The following is a 22200-nucleotide window of genomic DNA, read 5'->3' on the forward strand; positions in this document are numbered from 1 at the left end:
ATGTTGATATGAATAAAATTAAATAAAAAATGAACAAATACAACCACCAAAAGGATCCATAAGTTCCATTGGGGAATTAAGACTTACAATTTAAGATTCTTAAAGTGCGATGAATCAGTAGCATGGTTTCACAGTAGTGTAGATGAATTTTCTGCCCATCTTTATTGACACAATGTAAACAACACCATAAAATTATCATTCGCGTTTGAAAATTTATCGTTTTTTAATTTCGTTGCAAGTTTCTTCTCTTAATGAACTGTTCTTTCTGAAACGGGACAAATTATCTCAAAATTAACCAGTGGGTTTCTTTCGCGATTTTACACGCTGTTTAATCTTTCTGTTTATAACACAATTATATGAACGAAGAATATTCAATTCATTTTCAATAATAATGAGAAATTATTGAAAAGAATATTCTTCGTTCATACACTTCTGTTTTAATATAATGGGAATTCTTCAGCGATTAAAAACTTTCTGTTCATGTTAAAAATTCATTTAGTTCCACTAAGTCTTGCCTATTCCTCCATGCCCATACGTTTATAAAAATGATTTGTGACTGACACTAGTAAGGAATTGTAAGACTGATAATGTTTTCCTTATAAATACTTATATACTTGTCATTAAAAAATATCCAAAGCAATTTCCATTTTGAATATAAGAACACTGAAGTTTTATTTTCCATTTTTAAAGTTCTTATATAAGTAATGAGGATGAATAAAATTTGTTTTGGTAGAGATTAGTTTTCTCTAAGCAGTTATAGTCTATAAATTTCATTTGACTGGGCTGTAGATTGCTACATTTTTCTTAAAAATTATCATAACGAATATATTAAGGAATCATTCAGGAAAAGAGCTGAATATTTTTCAAATATTCGTCGATGTTTTTGACCCAGAAATAAGTGTTCTGTGTTCTAGTTGAGCTTCAAGTTATTTCACACTAAAATATTCAGAATAAAGTTATATTACGCAGGCTTTGGCTTGTATAGAGAATGCTCTTCAGGATAGAGGATGCCTTCATCTTACAGTTATTTCAAATTGGTTAAATTCAAGGGATGAAACCTAAGACGTTGCTAACTGGTTTCAGTAGTAAGCGAGGTTTAAAAAAGTTAAATAATATTTATGTATGCATTTATTTAGATGTTAGACGACTTTCTACTCATAGTTGTTAATAACTTATGTTAAAACAGTGGCATTAGGGCTCCTGGATAATACACAAGTACATTTTCAATTAAACATGATTCAGTGGTAGAACCATCATTTTAATTGGTATACAGTTTAGAAAACTGATTACTAGATATGTCATCGACTAATTTCACATTATGTCAAAGCCGATTCCGTACTTTAGAGTCATCCTCACTTCTTCAGTTAAGGAATATAAGGTGATCACTAAGTTAGATAATCGGACAAGGGAAATATTATCCCATTGCTGCTTCAGATTATCACTTGCCTGATCGCGTTCTATAACATTCAAACTGAAATGAAGCATGAGAGAATAAGTAGCTTATGGGAGTACCAGTTAATTAATATAACCAACAGTGCATACAAATGAATACGGACAAATATTTTATTGAAAAAATAGTACAACAATACAAATTAATATGATATTTAATCAAATCTCAACATAAATGTTGTGGTCTGATAATATCAATCATTTTGCATGTTTATATAGAGACACATAAAGAAAGTTTTTGTTCATTATTTCAAATAGTTTAGCTGTAGAAATACTTTTGTTTAACCAGCCTTCTAAGATAAGCTTTGTCGTAAGATAATAATATTTTGTTCTCATGAAAATTCTTATGAAATATTTTGAAAATAAATTTTCCACATAACGTAACTGGATGGACGGAACGTAAGTCGATTTGCAAACTGCTTTTTGAACGAGAAATTTATTCAAATGCGACCACCACGTAGTGAAAGACCCAACTTACAATCAAACATTTCAAGATAACGTAATGATTTGAACAAGGTCTTTAAAATATAGTGATTTTTTCTATCACAGTAAGCTTCTTCAAAAGTTCTTCGCATCTTGAGTTTCAGTGTACATTAAACGACGATTTTTTTTACAATTATGTACTAATGTTTTTTAACTTTTAAATAATACAGACTTTTGAGAAGGTTTTAGTACAAAATATACTACATGGTCGATCAATAGTTCTGTGCGAGGCTATACACTCAATAAGCAGATGGAAATTTGTGAAGGCTGCATTACCTCATGTACTTCATTGTGGTGCTATAATGCTTCGAGAAAAGTTACGGGACAAATCTGATGCAGACCTACCTCATCAAAAACATGCATTAAACAGTTGCAGATTGTCTCATGATCGAACACGACTGAATTTCAGTCAGACAGAAACAAAGTTGCTCTACACACTTCACTGGATTCTATTAGATGCCGCTTCAGAGTGTGAGGATGCAGAAATAGAGGCTTCTAATCATCCAGGTAAAGTTTTGTTTTATCTAGATCAAAGTAAGCTAAACTAAATCTCAATAATACCTCGGTATTATTCCCAACAAAACAATACTAAATGTATTTTCCATGACAGTGATATAATGATGAAAAATTCGCATCTAGATCTTGTTTTTGATCATAATTATGTTACTATATGAGATGATGTCCATCTAGCAGGTCGGAGAACAAAAGAGTTGATTTTTGTAATTAATTTCATAATCCAACTTAAATCTTGTTTCGCATAATTAGTAGTTCTTTTCACCTTCAGCATGAAGTATAATTCAAATACCTATATTTTACAGTTTTAATTATCTCCAATATTTATTGAAAGCTGAAAATTAGGTTTATCCAAACGTCACCAATTTTTTATGATACTCGAATATTACTGCAATTAAATCTATGTCGGGTAATGATGCAGTTTAGTGTTTGTTTTGAATAAAGTTGAGAATGATTCTGTTATTGATGAATGGAGTCACTATTAAAAGGTTTTTTAATTGTAAAGCCACTTTGGATAGAGCTAACTGAATCTACTTGTTTTCGCGAAATATCTGCACTTTCTTACGTCGTGATTCAAAGCAAAAAAGAAGTTGAACTTAAGAGTGAATGAATTAAATCAGCGTTCCAGGTAAATACAATTCACTTGCAAATGGTGTAAAATTTTATGAGACGTGGTTCAGTATTTCTTACACTTATTTAAATTTAGATCGAAATATGTTTCAGGTCGAAAAGTGAATAAAAATATTTACTGTTATATAAGTTAATGAAGTTGTTCAACAATATTCTCGTCGATCTTTTTGATACTTGCTTCATTTGAATATAGCTTTCGTTTGCCGATATCAAAGGTTAATTACACGGATGAAATCAAGTCATCGAATACAATATGCTGTATGATCACTTGAACTACATTTTTACCTAGTGTTCATTGGAAACGTCAGATTTCCGACATTCAAAACCGGATTTATGCCAAGTTCCTGTTTTGTTTTACTGATGAGTCCCATCAAACAAGAAATTCTGGTATACGTGGTTTTACATCTTAGCGACTACCACCAGTGTTTATAAATAGACAAAGTACAGGCTAAACACATAACTAAAATATTTTGGAAATGTTTCATCTAGTTCAGCTAAGTCATTGATGTCCAATCATAATTGTGTTACTTGGACTTTCATGCTTGTTCCACATAGCAGTAAAAATATATAGTAATTAAAGTGTTGTATTGACTTTATTTGTTCACATATAAATAAACCACATTTTAAAAAATTACGAATGAATCTTACCTTATTGTTGGTTCTGAAATTCGTTAACTTAGTCAGTAGTCTACGGTGGCCGTTCTTTGAAACTATACTATAATCCCTGTAATCTGCTTATATTTCCGAAGCTGATTAAAGGGAAAATGATTTAACGTTTTGAATAAAAATTAACTGTGAATTACATTATCTAAAACTGGTTTCACATCTGTGTAGTAAGGACAGAAGGCTTACGGTCTATGTTATTCCTGTTCTAGTATGCTACTGTGAGTGTCTAGTCTTCTCTTGAATGAGTCAATTGAAGGTGCGGATACCACTGCCTTGGGTAACAGGTTCCAAGAATTGATGACTCGGTGTGCAAACCTGTATGCCATGGGTATTTTGTTCGTTCTTGGATTTTCTACTCGCCTGCTATGTCCTCTGAGATGTCCTGATCTAGTGAGATGAAAAAGAGAGGATATATTAGGTCCGGCAATGCCTAGTTTTCTAGCTTCAAGAGAAGTCTAACTGTTGGTATCTTATCGAATGCTTTGATGAAGTCTATGTAGACAACATCCACTGATTGTCCATTGTCTAGAGCCTTTATCCATTTCCCCCTTGGTACAACGAGGTTTTTTGTGCACGATAAACCTTTTCTGAAACCATGTTGTTCACTGTTTACCAAGTTGGTTTCCACGAGTGTCTTTTTGGCTATTCTTCCCAGCATTTTAACTACGACACTTATGAGGCTGATAAGTCTGTAGTTTGGTGGAAGTTATCTTGGTTCTGTTTTATGTATTGAAGTAATGATTGCATCTTTCCAGTCCGTAGGTAACACACCTTAGGTAGGTGACATGTTGAGTATCACAGTTAGTGAGGCTGCAATATATTATGCAAGTTGTCTCAGGATTTCGGGGTTTATTTCATCAGGTCCTGTTGATCTTTCCGTGCCTGTAGTACTAATGGTCTTAAGCACGTCATCTCGACTAAAGTTCACGGTGAGCAGACGGTTTGTTGACTTTGTATTTGGATCTAGTTCTTCGTCTAGAAGAGGCTCTTGAGTGAAAACTGTCCTGAAATAGTTTGTCATAGCCTCTGCTTTTTCCTGGTCATCTATCATTTTAGATCCACTCCCTTCCGTAATTAGGTTGGGAATCCAATGCTACATCCTCGTTCTGTAATTTATATTCGAGAATAGTATCTTAGGATGCTTGATTGCAGATTGTGCCGACTGCATTTCATATTTTCTCTGAGCTTCCCAGATTTTAATTATAAACTTATTTCTTACCAACCTGTAACGTTCCATCGTACTTGCTGTGCCAAACTGATGGCAACGTTTTAGTAAACGTCTAATATCCCGGCCTATCCAAGGATGACCGTGCTTCTTCTTCTTTGGGACTGTCCAGGGTATATACGCTTGATTTAACTGATTATCTAACTCCCTGCAAAGAGTCCATGCCTCTTCTACTGATGCCCTTGAGTCAATTATCCAGTTTTCAGCCGATGCTGAAGAGTTTATCATCATGTTGTTGTGCATCCTCTAACATATGAGCTGAGTAATGCAAAATAACGTGTTTCAAAGTGGTGAGGTTAGATTACATGCTTGATTTTATGTGCTTGTAAGCTTGCTCTAAAGGAACTATCCCGGTTCAGTGGTTTTTTCTTCGTCTTTCTTCAAGGAATATACTTTTTTAAGCTATAGAAATATATGGAGATTTTTCCTATTTCAAATTATATATCCAGAGAATTAAGTTACAATTCAATCTCTTTTTGACATCAAATCTTAACCTTTAAAGATAGAGAAAAGAGATTGAAAAAAATCTATCCAATTCATGAAAAGGAATGAACAAGTGATTAAATGAATTGGAAGTACGTTTGCTCACATATTTCGCTACCAGCGGTTACAAGGAACACATCATTTACTAAGCAAATTTAGGAAAATCTAACCTAATTGTTTTTTGAAATATTGATCTTAAATTATTCATCTTTTTTATGCATCCAGTTAGATCAATTTTTAGGCATATAGACGTATGGACATATGTTGAGACAGGGTGATAAATGAGCCACCTTTCAAGTCCATAAACAAGGTTTTTGGACGAAAATATTTAAAAATCCCCGCAGAGTATTTAAAAGCAAGGAGTATTAGAGCGAACGATCGTTTTCCGAAACTTCATCAGGCTCTACCGTCACTGTTCGTTGACCGAATAGTCAGATATGTTTGTATATAAGTTTATCATCTATGTAATTAGAGGTTAAACTGAAAATGAACATTTTCTTACAAAAATGTCTCACTCCTGATGTTTAACTGTGAATAGAGTGATAAAATATTTTATAGTGAGTTCGCAGATATCGGTGCAAAGGTTGGACTTGATAGTCTCAAATAAACTGAGCACTGGTTAGAAAGTAAATGATAAATATGCTATTTGTGATATCCCAATGAGTAGAGAATGGCTTATTTACTCTCACGAAACGTCTAAAATGCAATTTTCAACTCACTGAAATATCACAAATAGTATATATTTTATTAAAGGATTTTATGATTTATATCTAGTATCCTGACAGGATAACATTTCTAATCAGCTTATCTTAAAAACTACCGTACATATTAGTTCACTTACATTAATAAAGACAAGTAAACCACACTATCCTTCTGTATATAATAGTCAAACTTGAAACTTTTAATGAAAATAACCTCTCCGAATTGAGTTTGATTTGAAGTTGTTTTGTTTGCTTGCTATCTCAAGAGTGGTAGCAATATTCATTGTACGCAAACTATTCGCTAGGTATGACACAACTTAACCTGTAAATTTTGTTCTTCGATCCCAGTATGTTTGTCGAGGCGTTTGACCTTCCTTCAGCAATTCTAATTAACTTTCTCCAATGACTACGTTCAAGTCTGTAAACGAAGCAAAAGGAAATCTGAAATGAACTATTTTTGATTGATTTAGTGAGAAGTTAGTATTGTATACTGTAACCGGTTTGTCTAAGCGGAAGCTTCTTTTTTAAGACTCTTATCAATATTTTTTTTATTTCTTTCATAGCGTCCTCCATTCACATAAGTTAGCGAAAACAACCTCTTCAAATGATATTTGAAATAAATTATAGTTAATAAAAGAAATTTTCAAGGTTTTAGGTTTTACCTAATTCTGGATCTGTTTAATATTTATGACTCGGTGATTCTCTCAAATATGTATCGGTATAAAAGAATTAACATTATTTTCTTCTTATTCTCTCTCACAAAAAAGCTTCCATACCCAAACATTCAACTGATCGTTATGTTCACGACTTGGCGTCACTTCAGTTATTCATTTATTTATATGCTCCAATTATTGAGCAACTTAAGCCAACCGATTTCGATACTCTCAAGTTAGAAGCAGGATTACGCTTATGGATTCCATTAATGGAATATTGTCAACCAAATCGTGGGACATTATCATCACCTGTTAAATTTTTTACTCATGATTCAAATATACTATCTCGGCCAGTTGTAACAAATATAGATGGAATAGAAAGTCCTAAAACGTCATCCATTTTAAACGATTATATTAAGAGGAAATCTTTGAGTTTGGAAACTTCTGAAGAAATACCTTCGGATGTTCATACTGTTAATATATCGGATAAGGGTTCCGAAATCAATCATAAATTACCATTAGCTGTGAAATCATTCGAGTTCTTAGTTGACAGTGCTTCCATCCCCCATGTTGAAGCCAATTCAGATGTGAGTTTTTCACTGTTTGCCGTAATTGCTCATATTTCATTTTCTAAATAAAAGTACAATCTGGTGATTATAAATAGATGGTTAAAATTTTGATAGTAAAAGAACTACACATTGGCTTAAACTCTTATCAACTCCAATATCTCTTGTCTGAAAACACTATATACATAGCGTCCAAATTACTAGTCTGTCAATCGAGACGAATATTTACTAAATACTACGATACGTTTAGCATCATTCATTTAAACTAGCTAGCAGTTTGTTTTTAACCTTTAGGTTACTTTGAAAACCGTGCTCTAACATATACTTTATTTCAGAGGTTTTATGCCATATTATAAAAGAGCTGTTTCAAAAGAATATCATCGTAGTTCGTAGAAACCATTTATTGGTTGATACTTTAGCTGTAGTCGAAATTGTTTTGTTTCATTGTGATCAGATTTCATTAGAAATGAAAATAAACTCAAAGTTTTTACTCAGTTTAGAACTCACGTTATCATGAATATTGGGTGTACAACATTGTAGATCATTGGCGACAGAAAACGCTCGGATACACATGATCGTACACATAATCAGCTGTGGACCAAATGGTGAATACGTTTCTATTTGACGAAGTAGCGTAGATGTTTTCACTTCTTATGATAATGCTTAATCTAAATTCCATTTCATTTTCTGTGTTTAATTCTGAGAAGTCCCCTTGTTATGTATTCATAAATTTTATTTTTCACAGGCTAAAATATGTATCAGTTTTAACTCTTAGTGTGCTCATCGGTTTATGTTTATATAAATTTTACTAACTGTTGTTTCGTTGATATCATGAACTAACTATTGTCTTCGATGGATAACAGCCTCACACCCGACATATTTGAACGCCATTTGTCAAGGCTTATCACTAGTCCCAAAATTACAATTTGAAATTAGTCATTAGCTGGTATATGCTAATTATCAGAATAGAGGTTTGTACAGGTTATTGAATGTTATTTCTGGAAGATGGTCACGCAATATCGCGAATCGACTAAAGTTAGAAGGATATCTGCGGACTTGGATTATGGTTCAGTGGTTTAAAGGCTTAGCCCTGTATTCTAGTTCTGCGCGGATGCACACTGATGGAGAGTCCCGTACTAGGACGAAATAGCTGTCCAGTGATCCCTGATTTCCGATGGATGTTTAGTTTAGGTTATTTCGTGATATTAGTAACATTTAATAATGTCCACGAACTTCTACGCTGATAAGGATTATTTTGGTTTTGAATTCAGTATGACCTGGGAAGAGTAGTACTCATAGATTGTAAATATACTTAAAACATAACTTCATATGGAGTATAAGGCTAAAAATGTTTTAGGTCATGACTGCTGCATAGAAATTATAGAAATTATTTTGATAATGAAACCATGGCTTGAAATAAAAAAACCTTGCTAATAATGAAACTTCAATCAATGGTTACTGAATTCCGTTGTGGTTTTATATATGGTTAAGATGAAAAAGAAATTAAGTTATTTGAAGATCTCTGAGTCAAATTATCCTTCGATTTTTGTTTTCTTTTAAATTCAATTGTTATTATGATTATATTGATAAGTTGACCTGCTAGCCAAAATTATCTGGAATAGTCTTTCATAATTTTTTGAAAAAGGTATACAGTATCTATTGTTGATTTATGCGTTTGAACGAAAACGGGTAAAAGTTCGTTACTGGAAACTTCATTTTTAGAATCCATTACGGAAGTGTGATGACAAAGAGTTGTAGAACGGACTGATAAAATTATGTTGGTCACCTGTTTGTTTATTATGTTTCTCTCTTCATTGCTTGTTATCATTTTTCCGAAATACCGAACTGTTTCCACGAGTAAGCACTTTTTTCGATATATCGTCAATGAATTCGTTAAAGGCAACATTGATATATGTCAATAATTTACATGTGGTTCTCAAATTCCAACTGAACCGGCGAATTTCAGTGTCATGTGTTAATAAGGTTTCCCTGTGATTCTATTCATTGGCCAACTTTTATATGTAGAGTAGTAGCTCCATTGTTTCAACGAATGCTGTGCTAGAAAGGAATACTTTGAGTGAAAAACCCAGGGTTGAAACAAATACGTTTTGTAATAAACGATTCTCAACATTATCCTTTTCGCATTGAAATTTATTGTATTGGTACGAAACCACACTTGCAAAAACACTATTATGTTTTAATCCCATTATACAATTACTTAGAACTCATAAGTCATGTATTCTAATCACAGGTCTCATATAACCTTACAATATTCATTATTATACTGGTTGGTAATCTAATGAACAGTTATCCTTCATGCTTCAAGGGATACCTGAAATATTGAGAGGAGAGATGATCGAATCGGGACCCAAGACGGGCCACTTAGACGTTTGTTTTTTAGCGAAAAGCCTAGATTCACGGCTTCTTATCTTCTACTTACAACCACACAACACAAAGATATTCGATGTCCAGTTACTTACGCTAATATATACATTTAAGCATCATCGATAGAGTTTCATTAGCTGTAAGTACTAGGCGAACGTGATGTTGATAACTAGTCAGTGTGCAATCAATCTATCCATGATGATGAAGTTTTCGTAATCATCTCACATTCTATCTCTTAAAATCCCTTTGACAAAACAGATAATTTATTCATTTAAATATTTATATTTTACATAGGAGTCAGTAAGCAGTGCAATAAATATTCCAGATAACTATCAGCCTTCACTGACTCATGCGCATAACTCAACTGGGCATATCTTATATTTACAACCCCCCAAAGCTACACCTGAATACCTGGATGATGAGGAAGAATTCAGCGAAAAATCCATTTCAGAAGCTGCAGTCACAGGAACGACGGCTACAGCGGCAGTTGTGCCAGATGTCTTTCCACCAAAGCAAGTAAGTATGCACGCAATATAGAATGTTATGGGTTTGTAAAGGGAAGAAAACTGTCGTGGAAAATTGATATATTCAGACATACAATAAACTGTGTTGTTAACGAGATATTAGTTACATACATTCATTTCACTAGCGCATGTAGTTTACACTGAATCGAAGTTTGAAGCATTATTGTTATTAGTCAGTGGAATGTCTAACAGCAGTAGCTTGATAGTCTCACTCGACCACTCGTGATATAGCCGACTCATCTAATTATCACCAACAGAACCTTAATTTCTTAAAGATAGGTCACACAATGGTTTGTTTGTGATACAAACATTTTCATGCACGCATTGTTTGGATGCACAAGTTAGCAAGGTTTCTAGATTCTAGTCACTAGCTTAAGATTAATAAGATGATCGGTAGGCTAAATATTTCGCAAAACAAAGAACATAGTGCTTTTAAATAACCGATATTAAACTAAACCGCTATGAATTTCGAAGTGCATTCGTGGATATCATCGGAAAATCTCATACAAGAAATCAGTGTTTAATATATTACTGAACTTTCTGAATCTATGCACCTTTTTTTGAGATTCACTTTTGTCCAACTAAACCATAGAGAGAATGATTTTTATTGAAGGAGGATCATAAAGGGTTGATTTCTTTGAAACATGTTTGGGATGTTGGTCAATCCTGTCGTGGAATCTGTTTGATTTTCGAAAGCAATGGGGAAGCTTGAGTGATGGATTTCTTTCAGCACCAAGGACTAAACAATATGAAATTATTTATTATTCAGTTGCTTGTTGTCATGATAGTGCTATTCCAACATAATATCATTTACGACCAGATTGGGTTTGTCGTAACTTCATGACTACATTAGCGTGTGATGTGAGTTCAGAATTTTAATGGTACATTGGTTCTCCTAAGATTCTGAATAAAACTTTCTGATGAGAACAAACCCGCATATGACTTACGCACATGAATTTTTGGCAATTAACTTTCATAATCTAACATTAGGTTTCCATATATTCGTCACTACTAAATATATCAATTTCGTGTACTGTGTAAGGCTGTTAATTTCATTTCATTGATTCTTATGAATGACTAAACTTTGATTGATTGGTCTGTGTCTTGAGAACCATTCCGAATTAAAATAAACATAGGTTGTTATAGCAAGAGTCCTAATTAAAAAAGAATTAGTGCTTTTTGTGAAACGTAAAATATTTTGGTAAAGCACGTAAATGTTTAGTTGCAAAGTCATTTTTAATAATACAATGAAGAATTTTAGTTAAAGAAACGATCATGTTATGGTGTGTGAAAAAGAAACTTATTCTTGAGTAAGGAAGTACTCTGAGCCTCTAATTTTACTCTTACTAAAAAAGATATTTTTAGTTTTCGTGGAAATACATTCTTACTTGTACTTGTGACACAGGATAACATTTTATTCAGTGAAATTATTTAACTGTACGTAAATAAATATCTTTTTGGAAGTTCCCATCATATATGCGCTTCAAATAAATGAATACACAAATCCAGATTGAAAAACTAAACATGTAAATTAGTTTAGTAGATTAACAATAATTCATTTTATTTATTTACTAGGAACAAGAACATGTAGCTCCAGGATTCGAACGCATTCAAAAATTTTTAAATTCATTCACGGATCCGTATAAACAATTATCTGAAAAGTTAAAATATTCTGTGGCCGACAGTGAATTCATTCAACCATCTGTTGGAACTTATTGTATGTTTGCTACACATTGTGACCTGGCTGTAATACGGTGCTTATTCTGTCCTGAATGGTGTGAATCCGGTATCTACTGGTCGCTATGCTATTTATTCAATCGTTTATTGCAAATACGCTCAGAATGGATCAAAATTAAACCGAATAACCGTAAATTACTAAGGTTACGCAGAGGCAATCTTCCGCCTGAACACTTGTTTAAATGGATACCAGGATTGTGGTCAGCAGCATCGTCACATCAAGCAAGGATAAATCATATCACTGGAGAAATGGTGAAGGAAATTCGGAGTCTATCATTACCTAATATATCGTCAAGGTGTATGTCAAGTATTTGTCAGCATAATCCAACTGAACAGTGCAACAGAGAATTTGAACAAGACAGTAAAAACAGTAAATTTAGCCAATATTTTTGAGGTTTGATTTTAGGACGACTGTTACTTGTTTCATGCGTTCAAGTCTGGGTGGTAACATTATCAATTACTAGACACAAAAAAGATATAACGTCAGGCAACATCAAGAATCCCATAATATGTTTATACTATTCATTATTGTCTGTTCTATATATTTATATGTGACTATAACGTATAAAATTTACATGTTCGGAACAGTAAAAAACGTTCTTATTTCTGTATTAATAATTGTGACCATTGTAATTTTTATTTATTCTTATGAATGAAAAGTCACACAGGTTTAAACTTTTGTAATATCCAGATGTGTTTACTACCTTTTGTCCCTAGTTTATTTAAAAAGAAAGGATTATTTCCACTAGGGTATTTTTGTTTGAATGTCTTTCTTAGCACAAGCAGATAAGTTGTAGAAGATATGTACAATCAGCTAGAAATGAGGAGATACATCATATTTTATAATCTAATTTCCTTAAAACCCATCTACGACTTTTCAGTCAAACTTGGTATTTTAAATGTCCGTGTACTTATGAAGTATTTAAATATTTGGTTGACACTCAGTCGTCAACAGGTAGTTGGATGGCTGGCCTTTATAACATGTGAAGCAACTGTGAAATTGCTGGTCACTGAACTGCGAATCACCCTGAAAACTCAGAATCCAGAGTTTCGTCTCATACCAAATATTAAAATTAACTGATCCTCAGGGGAAATTATCGGCAGACAATTAATGTTCATTATTCTTTAAAATTTGCTCTCGTTGACAGTTCTAAAAATGATGCTTCATGATATGTATTAGATTGTACTTTCCAATAGAAGTTAGTGTATTTATATTTCTTATGAAAGAATTCGATAAATGCTTACATTCTTTACCAGATTTAAACCTCGCAAACATGTGAATCTACTTCATTGTATAAAAATATTTGAAGATATATTGTGCATAAATTTTTGGATGAAAATAATTACATCTCGGAGACTATGATCTTTATAAATATCAAAATATAAATAATTTCATGCGATTTAAAATAAGTAAATTTTAGTATCTTAGATGAGGTATATACTCAATATTGTAACATCATGTAGTTACTGTGGGTAATAAGATTTTTCTCATTCAAAGTTTATAAACTATAGTCTTTTTCTAATCGCAGATGGCTTAACTCAACATAAGCATACGAAACAACAGGAAGAACTTTGTGAAGCTCAGTCGAACAGTACCAGTAACATCATCCAGTCATACTCTGGGAACAGTGGTACCCCTTCCTCGATCAAACATTCCACTATATCAAGTCATTTGGATGAATCGTTAAATCGTAAAGGTATATCTTGCATAGTTGGATCATCTTCATCTTTATTGAATATTGATAAGTCTGAATCTAACCTTATGAAATTAGAATGCCCAAAAGATAGAGAGCAACAACAATGGCAGCCACAGCAACTTAATACTAGTCCTTTGCTAACTGATATTGGTCTCAGTGATTCATCATTTACGCTCCCACTGCCCATTGTTAACTTTGGAGGTCAGCAACAGCAAAATCAACAACAGCAACCCGCATGGAGAGGTTCTAAACGTTCAAGAATTACTGATATTAAGGTGATTTAATTACTAATTATTATTTACAATTTCTACCGAAGTTCACAATTTATTGTTTTCTTCCACATTTTTGGGCGAAAATGGCGAGAACAATATGGATACTAAGATATCATTTGTGAACTCTCCACATAAACATTCATTGGGTTTACTAAGAGATGGAAACATTCCATTCATTCATACTGCCACATAAATTCTGCAATATCAGTACCACTGAATACTCATAAAAATGTAAGGTCTTTATGTAAAAAATCGATATCAGTTACATAAGCCTTAGAGCGTAGAGAGTATTTTGAACAATTTTTTAAAAACCCAGGAGTTGTTAGGACCGTTTACTCACGAGTAGTCTTTTGATGAAACCTAGGTATATTGTGATTCTCAAGAAGCACCGAAATAGCATACACGTAAATCTATAAAAATGTATAATTTTATCTTGTAGATGATAATAAGTAAGAAAAATGAATCTAAAGTACTCTGACATGACTGCTTGCTTCAGATACTTCGGAATGTCCTCTCAATTACTGCAAAGTTTAGGGCTCGCTATGTTGCGTACTCACTTGGTTTACAGAAATAAATGAGTTATTATGTGCACTTTCAGTAACCCATTGGTTTGCATTCTAATACGTGAAAATATTGTTTTTCTTCACGAATAAATATAACACATGAAAAATGAAAATTATCTTCTTTATTGATACTTTAGGAACGTTTTACTCGGGCGTCAAAGTTCAAATCTGGGGATGCAAGTATGAAATTTCAACCTTTATCTTCTATTGAAGCACCAGGCATGACTAGCATAAACACCCTGATCGGTATGTTTTCATATCCATACAATAATAATGCATGTTGAATTGAAGATTGACAAACTATGAAAACAAGACCAAAACAAAAGCGATTTTGCAGGTTGATTCAATAATTGAGTTATATGTTCTTACAAAATACTGAGTAGCTGTTTACCTTATTTCAAGTTTTTAGTCAGAGGCAGTACAGTTCGGGGTTATTTTTCACAAAGATTTTAAACAGTAAATAAAAGTCAAACTTAAACTCTGTTGGGATTTTCTTCACTGAATAACCTCATCAATAAGGCGTATTTGAAGACTAATGAAACACATTTTTCAAGGGATTCTAACTAACTTGGCTCAGATAAAGTAAATCTGAGTTCTATCAGTAATGAATGATTCTTTTTATTATTACAGAATGTAAACTGATCTTCTACCTTAATTACTATGTCACTAACAATTTCCTATGTGCACCACGCGTAAAAGTATGTTAGCGTTTAAATATTATTTTGGAAATATTAAAGGTCAGCCGTTAATTTGCTTGGGTTTTCGTTACAAACTAAAAGCCATACTACTGATCTGGTTTAAAGTAACAAAACAATGTATTTGATGTTGAATGGAGGTTTTTTCCTACTGACTGTAGTTTAGGAGTGGAATTTATCATTTAAACTTCGTATTTTCATTTGTAATGTTAACCGTTACTGAGGTAGAAATACTGTTTTACTTTTTTGCTTGCGAATTCTAGCGGTAAGTGTTTTCGATTCTCCTACAATAAGTACTTTTTGTAATAATAACTTCTTGTTGGTTTTCTTTGTTGCTGCAGAATGTGATCAGCCGTCGGTAATGACTGGGGAAAAACAAGTCTCCTACACGCCGACAAAACGATCGGCTCAAACAGGAAGTGAAAAGCTACGGCTAGCGCCAAATGAAAAACCGTTTCAAGGATTCGACACGACAAGTAATGATTCTGAAGCTAATAAACGTGATCCACCTGTTTCGTGCAATGCTTCTTCCCTTCATAGTGGACTTAAACTTGGTTTACCACCTTGTACACCTTCAATAGCAGTGGCTATTAAGCCAGTTGATAACACAGATACAGTTTCGAATGATGAACAGTTATTTGCTAAGACACTTCCTCGCAGTCTTACTGATTCAGATATAATATATCATAGCTCAGAGAAGGTAATTTTATATTTTGGATGATTATTTTTAGCTTCTTAATTTCATAAATGTGAATATCTTTGACAATTACTAAGTAAAGCTGAAGTGAAATTTAGGGAAAAGTTAATTTACATCAATGACGGATAAATTGAATTTCTTAAGAAAAAAGTATTTTTATTACAAATTCACTAAAACTACTAAATAGACTGATATGGAATTATTAATTGTTGGAATTTTAACAGAACTACTGCAAATTACTGCCCTGATTTATTATAAACAATCATCTTATGTGAAAAATCACTTGTTATCAGATAAATCTGCTTTAAAATTCTAACCATCAACAATTTTATCTAAATATTTTTATACTTTTATAAACAAAATAATGAAATCACTTATTGAAATAAGTAAATAATACTAGCACTGAATTACATATTGATGATAGATAGGGAAACTAGCTGAAATATTTTCATAGTTAATTGTCACAGGTACATATGTCTGGAAATTTTCGATGTTACGAAATACGCAACGTGCTTACGAACGTTGCTCATTAAGTAAGAAATGATTTTTGATATGAACTATTCTCTTTTTGTGGATATAAGGCTGAGGTACTAAGGGGTTAAAGTAAAATTGAAAAGACGCATGCAATTTGAAGAATGTAAAAAGTTGTCTTACCGATTTCCTTTTGAGATTTTACGGAAAATAAATAACTTGAACATCGGAAAACCTAACTCAGTGGGCCTGTTTTGAGGATTTTAGAACCCATTTACTTTTTAAGCCATCATTAATAGTTTAATGGCTCTTGAGCATCTGGTTATTACTTTTATTCAATCTGCAGGTAGATGAAGTTCCAGGAGCTGCATACTACATTACACCTAATGGTCATTTAGATTATTCTGTTATTTTGAGAAGTCTTTATTGGTGTAGCACAGTACACACATCAAGTCGTGTTTGTTTCAATTTGGTTTGCTGTTTGAGTGCTTTATTTGATTTGGGAATCTTCGACATGAAGCCCGGAGCCTGCTCGTTAAAAAATGTTTCTTTTGAAAAACCTGGTCATCTCAGACGATTTCGAAAAAAAAATCAATGTGAGAGAAATAAGTGTTCGAAATCCTCTAAGACACCTATTCTCAATAAACTTGTGGCAAGAGAAAGTCACACCAACCCAAATTTCAACAATCGAGGTGGATATGATAGCTCAAACTTACATTCAGGCAGTAGAGTTAGACTACATGATCAGAGTGTAGGATTTTCTTCCGCAAACTTAAGTTCCTCTAGAGTTTCTGTCGGAATTTGCAGCGAGTCTTATGGAAGTGAAAATGGGGATGATGGAGACGCTGATGTAGGATCAAAAAGGCAATTTTCTAATAGAGTTGATAACGAATCACTGATAAGCGAAGACGGCATCGCGGCTTCTGTTTGCACAAAAAACTTCAGCCCACTTGGGAGTCCTCAATCATCTATAGATCTCGAAAAAGATCCTTGTTCAATGCCACGTTGGATAAAATCGTCAGGAAATATTCAATCTAGGCTGCGTAATAACGAAAAATTAGTGTCTAAAAGTGCATATCGATTGAAGTCTCGTGCTCAACAGAAACGAGGAATGAGCTGTGATATCTCTAATCATCTGGTCCGTACGCATTTTACTTTAGCAGCTGAAATGTTGATAAGGTAAACTTGATGCATTTATTACTTTACATATTTTACCTTCATTTAAACTTTTTTGACAAAATCCAATGTACATACCGCCTGAATATATAAACGTGTATTCTAGTTGAAAACGTTGTGAATGATGCTATAAATATGTCTTTCACTCCTTTGAACATTCATACCTGGGTGTATAAACAACTTAGATAAAAATGACCATTTCAAGATTCACAGATGGACTTTCACGACGAATACCAAGATGTTTAGGACAAGCATTTAGTGTTCACTGTTTAAACAAACCAAAAAATTTATTGTTAGTGAAAAGTTTGCCACTCCAACTTTTAGAAGTGTTCATTAAAGTAGAAATTAAATATTTCTGGCAAGCTAAACGGAATCACATTGTTATTATTCGATATTTATTGGACTCATCAGGTCCTACAGAATGAAGACTATTCCGATACGTTTATTAGAATGGGCAGAAATAGTCTATTTCCCTGTATTCATTGACTATACAGTCAAGATATCAGTATTTTATACATTTATCACATATTTTTGTGTGGTTTAGATATGAAAATAGCCCTTGGAGTTGAAAACTATCGATGGTACCATTTGATTTTTATCCATAGACTACTTGTTAGAGTTTTACCACAAAATCATAATGTTTGGTTGTTTTCCATTGTTGACGCAGTTTTATTTGACTTTTTTCGTGTGTGTAAACTGGACTTTCATGTATTTTGTTGTACATTAGAATTATTCGTTCAGTTGGATGTAGACATGGGCACAATAATTCATCGAATTTCACAAATTCCCATTATCACCATCAACAAGAGCAGCACGAAAACTCTGTAGATCCAAGCAACCATTTCCGGTCACTTGCACATGACTGTCTTATTTATCTACACCGATTAAATCCTAATTTGTTTAAACGTGTGATAATACGAATTGTATCTTCAAGTACTGTTGCCGATTTAGTTGAAATACTTCATTCATTCACCGGGTTTTGTTTAGATCCAGTCACACGTTGTTATGAACGTTCAGGTAAATCATTTTGTTCCTAGTTTTCTTTTGTTATAATAATAAATTTAGTTAAAGTCTTGGCTGAAAAATTCGGGTACTTGTCCTGTTGATGGTCAAATAGTGGACTCAAATTAAAAATACAAACATATATTATTTTATTGAGTAATAGAAAAATTGTTCAAATGTCTTAATTACTACGAAGATGATACACTAATTTTTATAACTTGTAGCCTTGCTCCCTATTAATATATAACGTAATGATACCATCAGTTAGAGAACAGTGACTTATCGACCGGACCAATGATGCATAAAAACCGTACGAGCATTCTGGAGTGTTTATCGGTCCTTCTTCCAACATAGCCCTGCCTATTAAGTTCAGAACACCAATCTCAGCCACTGCTATACGAATCATGTATTTCGAACATACTGGGTTTATATACAAATCAAACAGACCACATTGTACCACAAAATATGAAATAACATTTGTACAAAATCTAGCCAAATGTGGCTGTGAATGTGGAAGACTGGGCATAACCCAAGATCGGTAAATCGTATAATAATAGTCTATGGGTCAAAATAGAGCTTATGATAAGAGAAGTATGAATATGCATCATTTAGTTACTTAATAATTATACAACAAAAATATATATATCGTATTGTTCCATAAACAGATTCCAACAGTTACCATTCATTATTCTCACCGGGATATAACACTAATATATTACTGTATAAGGAAAGACGTATAAAGTTATAATCACTTCCAAATTAAAACAGTATGTAATGGGTAGTCACTGGCACCATGCAATAAACCATGTATGAAGCCAATGGAAAATTTTGATTTGAGTTGTATATTCAATAGTTCGTTATCTAAGAAAGCGATCAGACTATTGACATGGCTTCAGTTTCTTGTAAATAGACGATTCATCTACCCACGCGTTCATTAAAGACAGAAATAAATCACGTTAGCCTTGAACAGCACGTAAAGCCTTAATAATTGGTATAGTATAAAGTTACATTTTATATCAATGTTATCATATCTCAGACCTAATTATTCAATTGAGAAGTTGCTAATTTTTCTTCTGAAGCGTCCACACGTTTTCCCAGTCTACAAAAGGTTACACTGGGTGTGTTGTTGATATTCACATCCATATGTTTCTTTTGAACAAGATCGATTTGATGTTATTTTACAATCAAACATTCCTCATATGTACTCTTCGTTTAGCAGTTGTTAAAGATTCCTATTTTATTGAGTTTCGTATTGTTTTGCTATGATAAGCATATTTAATTGTAGATCATAATCAAATAAACTAACCTTGAATATATGGGTAATTTAAAAGTTATGGTGTATGTGGTGAGTTGTTATCTCTTCTTTTTGTTTTTTACACAGATCAAAACAGAAAATTTTATTTAAATTATGGAAATAGTTTTGGGCAGAATGATACTGGCCAAGATACACGTGGAGCTGAAGGTTTGATTGTATCTTATTTGTTCGGCCCTTTTGTCCGGCGCTTAGTCAGGTGCAGACGTGAACTGAGCAGTCAAGAGAATGTTTCTTTATTTTCTGACATACGACAACTATTCACATATATTCGTGAAATTCACGGCAGTACATTTCGGAAAAACATGTTAGTTGCTTTACTGTGTCCAGTACAGAGAATATGTGAGATTACTACTCCTAAACCTTCAACTCCATTGCCGAGAATGTAAGTGCATTAAAGTTTTATTAACAGCATTCTTATTGCGCAAAAAGGAATGATTTGGTTGAACAATTATCAGCTTGGGCCCCTATGTGTAAACGTTAAACATACTGATTAATTAGGTCATACTGTTGTTGATCATTGTACTTAATTGAATGCATTTGTGGCTCGTCAGGTAGATGTTATAATGATCATTTAGGTTCGTTCTCTGCACAAAATCAATTATTCCAAAAAGTTTTGCTTGTAAATAAATAACAAGTACATCATAAATGTAAATCTGCAAGTAATTTGTGGAGCACAATAAATTCAAAGCGGTCTATAATTCTCATGGTCCTGTGGAATAACCTCGTGAACAAGTGAAAAATTAAACAGCATTCTAAAATGTAAACAAATAGTTTTGTTATGGTCTGCAAATTCTCATTATTTTGTAGACAATCTTTCTTCCTTACCTTTACAATCATAAATTGAAATGCAAATCCGATTTTTGTTGTTTCGGCTTTCTGACTTCAGGGGTGTTCATTAAAATGTTCATTACTTATTTTCAACTTACAACTGACAAGAAACGAACTAATCTTTCCTCGTCAGTATTGAATACGAAAAACGAAAGTTCTCATTTCGTTTATTACATACATTCTTTACTATTGTCCGTTTTCCTGTTTCAATATTTCTTTTTACTGATTCAACGATATTTGAAAAATATCCAATCAACAAGTGATTTAGTTATTTGTGTTCTTAATTGTGGGAGTTGATGTGTGCGTCTTTATTTATCAATTGTTGATTTTAAAAGTTTTCACTCTCCTGTGAAAATTTGTTGGCGGAACGTTATTAATCATACTTAAAGGAAGATTAGTATCTATGAGGGAAAAGGTTTTTTGTAAAACGACGCCAGTCGAGGATAACCCAGCTACTGCTCTTAGTGATGAAATTTTCACCAGGTAATTTTTACAATGAATGATACTGATAGAGTCAGTTGTAAAATTTCCGTTGGGACTTGTAAGTCGGTAATGTTCAATAGTAACAGGTATCAGAAGATTAAAGCTAAATTGTCATCTAATAAGAGAGCTTACATAATCAATTTCAGTTGACATATTCAAATCTTTTGCTGAAATACAAAAAATAAATAAGTTCATTCAATTAGGAAACCGAAATTTGCAAAACATTTATGTAGGTCTAGTCAGAAATCAAAACTATCCAAAGAGTTTAATTCACTTGGTATTGTTTTACTTGAATCTTCCCATTGATGTTTTAAGACTGAAATTGATCAGTTTCTTATTGGCATATGTGCATACTGTGCGTATGCCTCGATATTGCCTTAATTTACAAGCATTATAAGCAAAGATGGATAGTGGCTAGCAGTGGAATCCAGGACGCGCGTGATTAAACTTGAAAGTTCACATTTTTTCACGATAAAAACGGATGAAATCTTCCTTGTGGTAACAAATAATGAAAATCTGTCAAAACACTGGTCGGTTTTTCACATTAGAAGTGTTGAAAATTATCATTTGTAAGAATATTTCTACATGACTAATAACTTGCCAATCTATTGAATTAACATTAAATATTGTTTAGTTTATTATGTCTTTATTTTTATCAGAAACAAAGTTCACAAAGGTTCAGAGACTCGGGATTCAGTCGATAAGGAAAAAGCAGGATGTATGTAACCTTTCCAGACACAGTTTTGGTTCTTTGAGTTGATTCTGACAACTTTCTGTACCTAAAAGGGGTACAATCTTCAATCGTCTAGTAAATTATTGAATGTCAAAAAAGTTTCCTTTTGCTGATATGTTCACTATTTGGCACATGAGAAAGCACAGTTCTAGTTGTAGATTTAGTCACTTTTCCAAACAGTGCAGATACAGGTTTGCGAATATTCATGAATAGGTTTTTCTGAGTAGATCCTATGTAATCACACCTTTACTAG

General features: G+C 33.0%; 1 protein-coding gene across 2 annotated transcripts in view; it reads left to right on the forward strand.

Annotated features, from left to right (window-relative positions):
* Positions 1 to 22200, forward strand: part of UNC80_1 (Protein unc-80) — a 97545-nt gene that overhangs the window by 6978 nt on the left and 68367 nt on the right. For both annotated transcript variants that reach the window (XM_051211099.1, XM_051211100.1), the window contains exons 3-12: positions 2103 to 2439; positions 6918 to 7390; positions 10049 to 10270; positions 11854 to 12385; positions 13545 to 13987; positions 14685 to 14793; positions 15584 to 15942; positions 16757 to 17589; positions 18314 to 18603; positions 19970 to 20285. In XM_051211099.1, the coding sequence (XP_051071136.1) occupies positions 2103 to 2439; positions 6918 to 7390; positions 10049 to 10270; positions 11854 to 12385; positions 13545 to 13987; positions 14685 to 14793; positions 15584 to 15942; positions 16757 to 17589; positions 18314 to 18603; positions 19970 to 20285 (3914 nt within the window). The remainder of the gene's footprint in view (positions 1 to 2102; positions 2440 to 6917; positions 7391 to 10048; positions 10271 to 11853; positions 12386 to 13544; positions 13988 to 14684; positions 14794 to 15583; positions 15943 to 16756; positions 17590 to 18313; positions 18604 to 19969; positions 20286 to 22200) is intronic.

Source organism: Schistosoma haematobium, chromosome ZW, assembly GCF_000699445.3.
Source record: "Schistosoma haematobium chromosome ZW, whole genome shotgun sequence".
NCBI classification, from domain to species: Eukaryota; Metazoa; Platyhelminthes; class Trematoda; order Strigeidida; family Schistosomatidae; genus Schistosoma; species Schistosoma haematobium.